Raw genomic sequence first — 13,179 nt, forward strand, 5'->3', positions numbered from 1 at the left:
AGGTACTTTTTTTGGGTGGTTTGTACAAAGCCAAAACTAACAAGAACAGTTGCATATTATTGCTTTTATTGAGGTTCTGGAGAATTTCCATATCTTCAGAACAGGGACAACATCCACTCCATGGCTCCCCAACAGAAGTCCCAATTAAGACATATGTACAATTTATATCAAATGACATTACATTTCGAAAGCTAGCTCACTTATCAAAAACACACAAATTTAAAAAACTAATTTGAGAGGTACCCACAGCACACAGTCACTTCCATGCTCATATATAAAAGAGTACATTAGGAACAGCAAGCTGTCCTTAGCATTTAGCAAACTTGCTCATATAGTTTTGTTTTACTGGGAAACATCTGACAGCTGACTAAAGCATAACATGTGCAATAAAAATAAAAAAAAAGTGGGAAATAAAGTGAAATTCAAAAGTTAGTACATTAAATAGTTATATTATGCCATTTATTTATGTTAAATAAATATTGAGAAATGATCCATTGCTTATGGTAGATCCTCATTAATTCACCTTCCTAAACAAATGAAAGCTGTTTTAAAAGCTTATGAACTAAAAACCCATCTTTCTCCCATAATGGGGGGTATTAGGGGAGACCGGTATTTTTTTAGGATGCAGTTTTCCAGCCATTTTCTTCACAATTTGACAGAACTTTCACCCTGCATTAAACCAATGCATGTAATATCACCATTTGTTTTTGTGTTCCAGAAGTAAAATATCACAATAATTGAAACTTCATTGCAACCATTTTAAACCAAACTAACAAGTTACTATAAATCAACCATAAGACTGAATTCACTGAACAGACGCAGAGGTACAACAGTGTGTAATGTGGTTAGCATTAACAGCTAAATGTAGGTTGACGGGCAGGTAATGTAAAAGAAGCAGACAAGACAACAATCCAGGCAGCTGGTACAGCCAAGTTCTGAACATTTACGGTACTCCAAGACACATACAGACATATCCCAGCTTCTTGAAGGAATAGCACTGGAAGTGTTGCGTAAAATTCCAAGTCACTTTTCCAGTTAGATCAATGCAAACAGAAGAAAACGCCCAACATTCAAGTGGACTACTCAAATAGCGTGAAATATGGGGGCTTTACAAGGCATACGACTAGGGAACCAACTTCCTTTTTGGAAATCAAACCAGTTCCTGTACACTTGCTTTACCTGTCAGGTTTGAACTCAAAAACAGCCCCCACATCAAACTAGAACATGCATCAGGCTGCAACACTGGTTAGCTGAAAAGGCCAAGACAAATAAAGAGAAACTTCCATGTTGAACTCATGTGTAACTGCTAAAGTAAAATGCAGTCAATGACACCATGTGGCCCAAAAGCGCAACTACAGTTTTAACAGATTAAGAACTTTGTCCTTCAGAAATGAAAGTTTAGGGTGATCACTTCCAGAAAATCTGATTGGTGCTGAAAAAGCAAAAAAATCATTATGAACGAACATGGGGAAGGCAGTATCTAGTGCTAAGGGTAAAACCAATCAGGAATATATTTGGCCCAATAACATTCGCCCCACAACCTGGCCAATCAGTAACAACCCTTATTCCCATTGTTCTGTAAGCTTTGTACAGCCATTGGTATTGTTAAAGAAAAGTTTATTTTCAGAGGGGTAGCATTTCTAAACTCATTCTCTCAGTCACAAGGCTTTCAAAAGACTTCAGAAGCATGATACACAACTTTTACTTTGTTAAAAACGGAGATAATTCCAATCACAGGACTAGAGCTCCAGGTACTGTAGGTTTCTCACCCATTCTGTACCCAGGAACTCGACAAACATACATTAACCGTTCATCGATCATTAAAACTCCAGATTTGAAGATCTCTGTTCTTTAGACTTGGCTCGACCAACAGAGCAGAGTGGACTTTTGGTGTAACTGCTTCATTTCCAACTCAACCGGGCTGAAGGACCAAGCGCTTTTTTGAATTAGGTCAAGCCTAAAGAAAAAGTACCACACCTTTTACACATCAATGGCTTCAGTCAAGGACACCTGCCTTGCATTTTAAGTTGATCAAGCATCACTTAGAAAACATTTAACACTTTTAAACAGCACAGCTTAACAACAAAGCTTCCAATGACAACCTAAATGGAAAAAAAAAAAAAGAAACAACCCACACAATTGCAAATACCAGTAATTTCCCTTCACACAGTAGTCCCACAAACAATAGGAAAAAAAGTCCAGTCCATAAAATTGCCCAGAACTGATTTTCTTTTCATTTGGATGGTGGTACAGTAAGCATACATCCAGGAAAAGAGATCTAAAGTGCACTTCCAGAGTTGAAATGGAACCGGCCACTGGTGCAAGCAGATCCCTCATTTCTAGTAACATCAGTTGGTAATCCTGCCAGTGTCCGAGCATGCAGTTTCTCCATGAAGATGAATGCAGCGCCATTTTGTCCTTTGGCCTATAAAAGTCATTAGTTCCAGACCAATATGAATATTGGGCTCATATGAACAGGTCACGGATCAAAAGGGAGTGTATGAATCTGCAACAAGTGCAGACAAGGTATTTCCACAGAAGAGTCCCCTGATTAAAAAATGTGATTGAGGACCACAGATTCAAGCTAGTAGTATTTCATTTCTATACAAAGCAGAGCAAGCTGTGGAAGTGCTGTGTAGTTCTACACAGCAGCTTACTTTCTCCAACTCACCTCTTTAGTGAAGCGATCCAGAGAACTTATTTCCAATAATTAAGTCACTACTGATGAATCATAAGGCCTCTTGAAAGAACGATCTCATTGAGGACAGGAGGAGGACATCCTGGCAACCATTCGAAAAGCAGGTCCTATACACACACTGCTAAACAGGTAAAGGTATGCAGACTCATATCAAGGTCATGTGGAAGATGCATTTGCAATCCAATGCAAGCACATGGTGGATCCTAGTCACCTCATAAAGGCTGGGCTCCTTGTCTGAAATTTCTGAACCCAAGATGGAGTCTCAGAGACCCATTCACTCTTAGTTGCAGAGGAGGTCATCCAGGTTTGGAAGTCTATCCAGGTCATCAAAGAGGTCGCTGATGCCCTCCCCCTCACCCAGGCTCATGAGGTAGTCCTCGCTGAGAGGGGGTGAGCCCAGGCTGACGAAGGGCCCATCAGCATAGGGGATCTGGTCTTCTGTCTGCTGTAGCAGGCTGGTGTATGGAGATGTGATGGGAGACAGGCTGGTGACCGTTACTGCAGGACCAGAACAGCCGGAGATGCCATCTGCAAAGAAGCAGCAAGGACAGACTTATCACAAAGTTTAACCCTTTAGAATCTGAAGCTTGAAAACCATGAAAAATTGTGGATAGTTTAAGCTGTGGATCGGACACAGTGCAAGGACCAGAGGGTCACAAAGACGACGCCTCAAAGACCATTTTGGTTTTTCTATAAGAACAGTGCTCAGTGTGCATTTGAGGCCTTTTTTGCACAGGTGCAGAGAGCAAGCATGGTCACTCAAGCTTAACCCATTATATGGCTTCCTTTTCCAGAACCATTCCTTGGCTGATGGCCCCAGCAACACACCAGTGTTACAAGAGTAACAGGTGGAAGCTGGGAAGCCTACTAACATCACTGACAACCCAGAAAAAAGTTAAATAAGATGTCAGTAACTGAAAGGTCACCCATCGTATTCCACAATTCTCCAATTGCAGTACAACAATGTAGCATTATCAGGGATGCTGCAATCTAGTTTGGTTCCAGATATATTCTAACTACCTTAATGCTTAATACCACTGCAAGCCACAATTCTAATTTCTAGATTAACTGAACTGCCAACAAGACACTTTATGATCTGAAGATTTAATTACCTTTAAATCAGTCAACTACGTATCTATTAATCCCACTTTCACTGCAAAATGAGAGCACTGGGAACTGCCACTACTGCAGTAATGTGCATTTATGGGGTCAAGAGGGTATTAGAGGATGAAAGAAAACAGGACGGGAACTGAAACAGTCCGAAATTGAAACTGGCACACACCCGCTCCCTTAAAATATGCCCGGATTAGCCCTGGTGCCAATCCACTAAAACATTGAAGAAAAAGGGGACTGGAAGTGATGTTTAGCACTAAGGAGGGAGCAAAATACATAGTTACTAAATACAGTAAGCACAGAAGCACAGTGAAGACATTTAGACATGAATTAATGCATAATGCACTGAAAGCAGCTCCAGTTTATTTGGAGCACTTGCGCAAAACCTGGGAGATCAGGAGATTGCAGGAGGCGCCAGATCAAATCTGGGAGGCACCTGGAATGCACACATTTAGAACTGCATATAAGGAAAACCAAAAGGCAAAAAGGAGCCTATTACAGTAAACCCACCGTCTAACACTTTCATGAAAGGTGACGAGTCTCCATTCAAGCGCAAGCCTTCATTTTTCACTGGACTGTCAGGGGTGTTCTCATCCGGACAAAGGAAGACATCTATAGGACCCTTTGTACTGGTGAGGTGTACTTGTAGGCCCTGTAAAAAAGCAAGCAGATAAGCTGTTAAACACCTGCGAGTGCTTCCTACACTAGCTTGGTCAAACTAAATTCTTAAAAGTTTGACACTCCACATGTATCATGCTTTACTTCTCCCAATAATTTCATTTAAGTGGGCAAATTAAGCCAGGCCTGGAGGACCACTGCACTGCAGACATGGAATCCAACCACCAGTGATGTTTAGATTGAGGTTATGGCAATGAATATCTATAAGTCCATCAGACAATTCACTTCAACTGACCTCTTGTGGATCAGGCACCTCCAGCTTGGTCCCAGACGGTGCCTTGACCACGATGACAGTCTGATCTCTCAAGCTACGGTCCCGTCGCAGGTCTTGATACGTCACATAAGCAAATGTGAGGGAAGTTAAGGAATCACACTTGCAGTTGGAAGGGTTCAGAACATTACAGGTAACAAAGTAGGGAATCACCCATTTAATTAGTAAAATAGCAACACAAAGTGCTTTGAACAAAAAACAAGTAAATAAACCACACAAGAACACATTTTCAACACAGGTTTTCTAGATCACACCAAGGTCTGTTCGTTGCAATTCCTATATGGCCCAAGTGTACCAAATATTTTAAGCCAATTTGAGAACTACAAAAACCTGTGGCCAGATTCTCAAAACTACTGTAACTTCCAAGCCTGTCAAAACTTGTCAGCAATTCTCAAAACATTCCAGCTGCAATAGATGGCTCTGTTGGACGTCACTGTGCTCGTCTGTAGCCGCGATGTAGTAAAATAAAGGACCTTGCCAGAGCAGTTCAACCAGTGAGCACACATCCCCTTATTGTACACCACACTGCAGTCAACTGAAATACCACCAAAATGAGAACCGACGTCCTGACTCGATCTAGTGGATCTGGTCTGATGCAAGCATATTTGAAACGGATCAGGTATTGGATTATAAGATACACTAGAAGTCTTAAATATTTAGTATATTAATAAACCAGAATATTACTACTAAATGCAGCAAGCATAAAAATAGCACAGTTAATGAAGTCCTTTAGACAAGTGTAGCTAAAATCCACAACAATAAGGGGTTTACTACAAACTAGAACCTGGAATAACAAATTTAACGCCAATTGGCATCTCCCACCACTGAGGGATTTGACACAGAATGCACTGGTAAAGCAGCTCCCTTAATATAGGGGATCCAAGTTAGTGTCCTCAGATTTAATCAGACCACCTTCATGGCTATTTGTTGTGTGGAGCATGTGTGAACTATTTTATAGTGGAGTGTACATTTACGGCATTTAGCAGATGCTCCTATCCAGAGCGACTTACAAAAGTGCTTTGCTATTTACTCAAGAAAAACCTCAGCTAGTTCAAATAGGCTAAAAATTCAAAGCTACTTCCACGTTTAGAGACTACTAAACAGTCGATATGGAGACCATAGTACTCTACTCTTCACCCAAGTACTCTCGGAAGAGGTGGGTCTTCAGTCTGCGTTTGAAGACAGTGAGCGACTCCCAGGAGGAAGTTCGTTGATTGTATTAACTATATAGAGCACCACGTTTTTGGAACTACAGAATATGGCTATAGTTTATTATTGCCATAATATGGACATATAGTTTATTAATGGTCAATGCTAACTTCTGCAACTGTGGCTGCAACTTCCACTGTTTTATGCTCAAAGAACTGTGTATATGTATTTGTAAACAAACCGTGACGCAATAAGTTCGGTAGACCTACACTGATATTTTACATGTTCATGTACAGAAAAAGGCTCAGCACAGTGAAAACCCCTTTGCTGCACATGTTTATAGTCCACTATGAAACAGATTCACATTATTTGTACATTTATGAACTCATCCAATCTCCATTCATCTGAAAAGGCTCAAGACTGGCACCTTTCATTTCAAGCCATGTCATCTGCTACAGATTAGTGGTGTGGATATGGATTTACTACAGTACAGCAAAACGCTGAAAGGCACTGCTGTCTCTGGCAGAGTTGTGTGATGGTCTGCAGTCATTTTAATATCTAAATTCATGTTTTACAAATTCAACAGAACACTCATAGCTACACAAACACCCAAAATGGCCCAAAAGCCCCCATCCACCCAAAAACAAACAAGCTACGCACACAATGCAAGTCCTTGAACGCAGCCCTTGTCTCAGCGTGAAAGGATATTTTTGACCATTTGATGACTCCGTCATCTGCTTCACCTCCTGGGTGCATCTCTGGATCAACTCATCCAGCCGGCGTTCCTCCTGCACCAGCTGAGCCACCTCACTGCTTAGCGTCTGCTTCTGGGTTAAAACCCCACCAACCTCTGACAAGTTACAGCCCCTGATGCAGAGACGGGGAGAAAAAAAAAAAAAAGCTAAGCATAAGTAGAAACGAGTCACTTAAACACATCAGTGCTGGATCCATGTCATCCTGGGAAAAGCAAGTGCCATCACTGCAGCATTAGCTCTACTGAGTTAAAAGGTTCAAATTCCTACATTAGGTACATTGCTAAAAATAAATAAATAAATAAATAATAATAATAATTTAAAAAGACAACATACTACTATTGTATTTGCCTGTCAATAAACATTTTCCCATCATTTAGCAGAGCATAGAATAAGCATGGGACTAAAATCAGGGAAACAGTTACAATAACCCAAAACCCCCATGTAAGACTAAGGCTGTACGAATATCAAATTTTATCCTCCCATTTTCTGCCGTTTTCTGCGCACGGCATGCTAGTGGTTCCTAGCTACGAACATTTAAACAGTATTCATGTTGTACTGTGCAGTCTACAGCCATCATCAATTATCCTGCTGCAGCATTAGTCCTAAAGAACAAAATACCCAGGCTGATAGTCATGGCAAGGTATCTTACAGCCTGATACGCTTGAAAGAAACATTTCCATATGTGACTTCCTGCTTTTCTTCACAGACACTGTTGTATTTGCCAGTGGCATCGGTGCAGAAACACTTTAGGCACCATTCAGTCGTTTTGTTTTGCATTTTCTACATGCAAGTATGCCTCACAGAGCATGCACACAAATGTGGATTTTAAATCAATTTTCCACAAACTGGGCTTTCAGTCCAAGTCAGAGCATAAAAATAAAAAACTTTTGGGTCGACAAGGTACAAATCCACCCATCAAAATTAAAATACATTTGACTGTAAGGGATACCAGGAGCAAGACAGCAATTCCTTGCATAATTCTCTTTTAAAACTAGAGTCATTGCATTTACCAAATTGTGCAATCCTTTCGGTATCAAAATATCAGTTCTTGTGACCTAATACAGCTCCTCTATATTACAAAGTTATTTAAGCTTGGCCCAGTTTAATATGAAAAAGAGAACAATCGCATGTCTCACTGTTGAGTGTTTATGCGTGTTTATCAGGGTTACCACAGCAACAATACTCTTCTGGGTCTCTGTATATGAACTTCATGCATACGGGCAAGCAGGATTACCACAGGCAGGAAAACAGCAACTTCCTGTGCGCATGTGTGCAGAGAAGTGATGTGTATGATGTGCAAGGTGCTGAAAAAGCACTTTCACACACGTATCTAATGGTCTATCCTTCAACACGAATTCCCCAAATATGCAGTGACCACTGACGAACAGTACCACTGGCCTCAAGTTTAGATGCACTTGCCAAGTTATGTTGAAAAACCCACTCAACCTCCCGCCTCAGACACTAGATACAACATAGCATTGTGTAAAGGTACACAGTACGTACATCCATTGTATGTTGTTTTTCGATTTCTTCTTGATCAGATGAACCCCCTCCAACACATTGGTGATGTCATAGAGACGTCTCTTCTGGACATTGAGGACCTCAGCCGCTTGGTTTAGGTCCACCACTCCATCAGAGGACTGGCCTAAGAGCTGCACAAACTTCTTAGTCAGGAGGCCCAGAGAAGTGTCATAGCGAGTCTTTTCCGATGGAGACTTGGGAGCTATACAGAGAGTTTATAAGAAATAGAAAGACGTCTCAGCACATTCAGGACAACACACCAGTCAGGCATTTCATACAGCCCTCATTTCAAATCAATCTGGTAAGCAAACCTTTAGCTGTGGGACTCATTTATCCCCCTTAAGACCTGCCTACTTTTCTGTCCCAGTTCTCTGCACCAATCATTACACAACTAGGGAGGTGTCAAATAAACAGATACAACCATACACCATGGATAAGCATGTGGAGTAGACCTATTAGGGCTGCAAAAAAAGCAAAAGAAAATGACATTGGAACTTTTACACCCCCTGTGATCTATATTACAGTATTAAATAAGGCGGAATTTGCACCAATTGTTACTAAGCAACTTAACATTTATATATTTACATTTGCCAGATGTATGTGCAATCTATGCTGCATTCAAATACAAGACTGCAGCATTTATAACCCAAGAAACGCAGCACACTACTAGCAGCTGGTCTTGCTCTTTCAGGGAAAAATGTGTCTCACACTTGGGAGAAAGAGAACAGGGTGAAGTTTAGCTGCTTTCCAGGATGTGAATGAAGTACTGTTGACTAACTGTAGTTAGGGAACGTACAATACTTTGTTGCATAGTCTGAATTCAGCTCTTAGCAATTTGGCTAAATGTTTGACGAGCTGCTTCATGTTGTAATGCTGTTAAATTAGTTTTGTAAAGTTTTGTTCAACCTCTTAGAAGCCATGTCTTGCTTACTTTTGTTGCCCTTCAGCACAGCTAGCGGTGCTCCATTTTGTGTCTTGGGAGTTTTGGCTACTTCGGTCGTATACAAGTGATCTGCATCATCCAAGGCCAAGCGTCTTTTCGCCTGTGGAGAGGGTTCAGAAGACATTCAGAGCACGTCATGACACAAAATAAACACATTTCAGCTTATCCAAGTAACTGACTAAATCCAGCTAGAAATATGAACATTTAAAGCAAGGTATTAAAGGATGGGTAACTGACCCACAAAAGGAGACCCCTCTCCATTGTTCTTATAGCAATATAGTATGGTAGAAGGAGAAAAATTATCAAGGCAGTCATGCACTGGACCAGATATCAGTCTTTAAAGAAGGGGGGGGGGGGGGGGTTGTCCTAGAGTTAAAGTACATTACAGACACATGCCTTCTGCAAATATACTGATAGTGAGTGACTGCTGCCAAAGACAACCCCTTCTTACTGCTGAACATGCAGCCCACCATTCCCCCCCCCTTCTGCAATAACACTCGATTCAACTGATCAATTAATTATTAAGCCCCTCATGAGCCGAGGCGGCAGGGTTGGAGCAGGGACAACAAAAGGAAATGGATTAGGAAAAGCAGTCTCATCAAAAAAAAAAAAAAACCCTTTCTGGTGGTCGTGTTAATCTGTAATACAGATCTGCAAGTGCTCCAGACCATCTGACATGGCGAAAAATGTTCATAGCCAAGCCAAAGAAGTGCATCCCCCAAAATATTTGGAAAATGAAGCAGTCAGGGTGGACGTTTGGTGTTTTTCATACTGGAGCTGCAAAGCTAAAGTGGCTAACAAGGTGATCTTTTAAACCTGTGTGGTTTTGGACACCATGACCGCAATCTATTAAAAAAGGACAAGTAGGTGGCATGGCTAAAAACAGTCCCAGCAGCCATTTTGAGGCCTGAGCTGCTTGTCCTAGTCCATATTTATAGAGATCAGTATCTCCGTGCATTCAAATACAAGCGCAAGCTATTTTCTAAGAATATTCCTCATATGCACATCAGCTACAGTTCTCTTCCGTTCTATTTAGCTCTTCATCATCTGGCACATTCTGCTATGTTGTCAACCCCTGGACCGCCTTACATGCGTTTAAGTCTCTAAAAGATGGACTAAAAGATGGTGCAAGCTCAATCAGCAAATCAACAGCAGTTCTATAGGGAGCTTGGTACTTTGCCACCTTTACTAAAGACATTTGACCACCACCTTTTCTTCAATTGGATACTTTGTGTCTGCAGAAAGAAACTTGAATGGATAACTCCAGGTTCTCTCACACAATTGACAAGTGGACCTTTACATTAGAGACTTCTGTAGGAGTTCAACCTGGCTAATAATGATCACTTTCTAGGCTCAGGATCAGAATGTAGGGTTTTCTCCATTGCAGCCAGCACTTATGTGCACTCACCTCCACTCAGCTGCTCAGAAATGATCATGAAATCAACCACAAACACAGGCCAGGACGTGAAGCCTGGTTGAGCAGGGAGGAGGCTAAGGGATGGAAGCCCTTTAAGGAGATTAGCTCTACTAGCAAAGAGAAAAAAAACACACAGAATAGCAGATCCGTTTTCCCAACTCTGCACCCTTCCCCCTCTGAACAACAAGAGCAGGGGCCTAGAGCTCCTTCCCAGCCATGAACACACACATGTACCCACAGCACATTCGCTTATCTTCAGGCCAGACCCAAAGAAAATCGCCCCTGTGAAGCAACTGCCACTTCCCCGTGTGCAGGACCCCTTAGACGAGCAGCGAAATACAAGAAGTGTCAACAAGACGCATTTACAGCAGTGTGAAGCTACTCCCGACCCCTAAGCCCCCCTGACTGGAGGTGTAAAAGTTTGAGTAAAGTTTACCGTGGTAAGCGTGTCTGTGTGTGTGCTGTAAGGCTAAGATAGCGAGCGAGGAGCCCCTGAGGTGTCCACTAACGCTCTGCTACGCTGCTAGCAAGCCACTTAGCGTTAGCATGCGGCGCTCCTGAAAATAAACGAGCTCAGAAAGTGAGTTTCTGTTTGGGTTTATTCGCTCTTTTTTTTTTTTTTTTACCGGAGGACGTCCCAGGGCAGGTCGTGGTCCGGCTCCGTTGTTTCCGTGCGGGGTTGTGTACAAACTGGCAGTCGGAGGCTCGGACAGACACACGGCGGAGGTCTGAGAAATGCCCGGCGGCGGGGTTATTATTTGGATATAAGCTGTGGCAGGGAGATGAGAGGTCAGGCGGTCGGATAGGGCCGTCAAAACAGCGTTTTTGTCCAGCGAGGAGCCACCAACCCCTGCAATTATGACTTTCTCCGGGGCTGATGAGATCCCTCTTCTCATCGTCGTGGACTCAAGTAGGGGGGCCGTCCTTTTGTCCCTCCTTGGTTTAAACTCTCTTTTTGCACCTACACACCGCGCTTATATCATCAATATCGGCCTCGAACAGCAGATGAGACTCTTAACTGTCGATGTGGCCACGTTTGGGATTATATTAGTCCCGCAGAAGCGCAGATGGTTTGGATTTAAAACCGGAGTTGAAGCGCTGCGCCGCTCGCTGGAAAATGGCTCCAGGAAGCTGACAATGAATGAGGGGGGATGCAGTTTTACCCGCGAAAGAAGCTCGCGCGAAACTCAGAATTCCCGCGAATATTTTCAAACTAAATTTGCATACACTCGCGTATTGGTCCGCTCCACAACGCAAAGCCACGCCCTCTATTGAGTTTGCGGCAATGGAGGCGCGAACACGCAGAGACCAATTCTCTGATTGGTCAGCAGGAGCGCATGTGCCGAGACGTCACAGAAGCGTATGACGCCACGGGGTAGTGTGCAGCCAACGCTGTTGACGTTTTTCTTTATCAGTTTATTTTATTCATATTTTATTTATTTTATTTATTTATGTATTTTTGTTATACCGAGTTTTGTCACAAATGGTGGCCATTAATATACAATATAAACAGAGCCATATCAGGTCATGAGCCACAGTTAGCCCTGATCTAACTTGTTCCTGGTCAGACGCTAAAAGGAAACCATAACACATAGCGAACAGCTTACAACAACAAAGACCGCGCAGGACATGTCCATTAAAGCACTTCATCTAAAGCATAAAGTCAAAAAAAAAAAAGCCCAAGATCATTTGTATTTGTATTCAGAATAAAAGTCACTCTAAACACAGTAAAACTCGACAGAGACGTTATCCTGCATAACATGAAGCACAAAGGGGCGAGTAAGGAGGGCAGTGTTGCACATACTAGCTGGCTATTGCGCAGGCACAGTGCAGTCTGTCTGGCAGTACAGGCGCAGGTAGGCTGCAGGAATTAAGTAGCAAAAGTCAAATTCATGTGAGAAGAGGAGTTCTGTAGTGCAGAATACAGTGTACAATACAACGGTACCAAATACAAGTCCCTATCTTGAACTAAATCCTATGTATTTATTTCTATTCATTTTAGGCCTAATTTGGGTGGACCTTGCACTTTGTACAGTGCTTGAAATTCAAGTGGTTTCAGTTTAGTTTCACCTGTTCCCAACATATTCAGCTTATTTATTAAACACATTAACCCTGCCACACTTTCTTCATATGAGATTTAACGGATATACTTGTACACTTGTACACTGGGTGGTCTAAAGCACTGCTGAAATTCAGGCCTAATTCTATTTATTTGTAAACATTGCATTGAAAATGTTGATAACAATGATGTTTAAAGCTTTAAATTGTTCGTTTTATTTCAGTTTCACCACCATACAGCCTTAGTTGTAGTATAACTGGCATTCAGATTATTATTACAATAATTGTTGAAGAATTAGATCGGACTTGTCCAAGCTGTTATATGTTATATGGCCATATGAAGCCAGTTAGATCATTGCTCATGGGCCGCCAAGGTCATAAGAATATTATTTCCCATGCTCATTAATTCATCATCCAAACTAGTAGCGGGTTACTGCGCTGTAGTAGAGACTGCACGTTATTACCATTGGCTGCCGGCAGGTGTCGCTCTGCGCTAAAACAATAGCAGGGCGACGCGAGTTTCTGTACATGAGCCTAAAGCATAATCGGTTTGAGGTGACAAAGAAGTAAAACTGG

The 13,179-nt window shown here is 42.0% G+C and overlaps 1 protein-coding gene across 1 annotated transcript; it reads right to left on the minus strand.

Moving 5' to 3' along the window:
* Positions 1-109: 109 nt before the first annotated feature.
* LOC140555637 (transcription factor E2F3-like) lies at positions 110-11,662 on the minus strand. The gene is made up of 7 exons (XM_072678919.1): positions 11,172-11,662; positions 9,117-9,228; positions 8,168-8,387; positions 6,616-6,776; positions 4,725-4,837; positions 4,322-4,463; positions 110-3,226 (listed from the first exon to the last, which is right to left on the minus strand). Exons 1-7 carry the CDS (start codon positions 11,439-11,441, stop codon positions 2,979-2,981), a joined length of 1,266 nt encoding a protein of 421 aa, XP_072535020.1. The 5' UTR covers positions 11,442-11,662; the 3' UTR covers positions 110-2,978.
* Positions 11,663-13,179: the final 1,517 nt, after the last annotated feature.

Source organism: Salminus brasiliensis, chromosome 5 (genome assembly GCF_030463535.1).
Source record: "Salminus brasiliensis chromosome 5, fSalBra1.hap2, whole genome shotgun sequence".
NCBI classification, from domain to species: Eukaryota; Metazoa; Chordata; class Actinopteri; order Characiformes; family Bryconidae; genus Salminus; species Salminus brasiliensis.

Excerpts from the sequence above, each read along its gene's own strand:
- LOC140555637 (XM_072678919.1), bottom strand. The coding sequence starts at position 11,441 with ATGAGAAGAGGGATCTCATCAGCCCCGGAGAAAGTCATAATTGCAGGG. Across the intron at positions 4,838-6,615 it reads GTCATCAAATGGTCAAAAAT|TTGCTTATGTGACGTATCAA; the intron begins ATCCTTTCACGC and ends CTTCCCTCACAT. Across the intron at positions 3,227-4,321 it reads TTTCATGAAAGTGTTAGACG|ATGGCATCTCCGGCTGTTCT; the intron begins GTGGGTTTACTG and ends GCTTCTTTGCAG.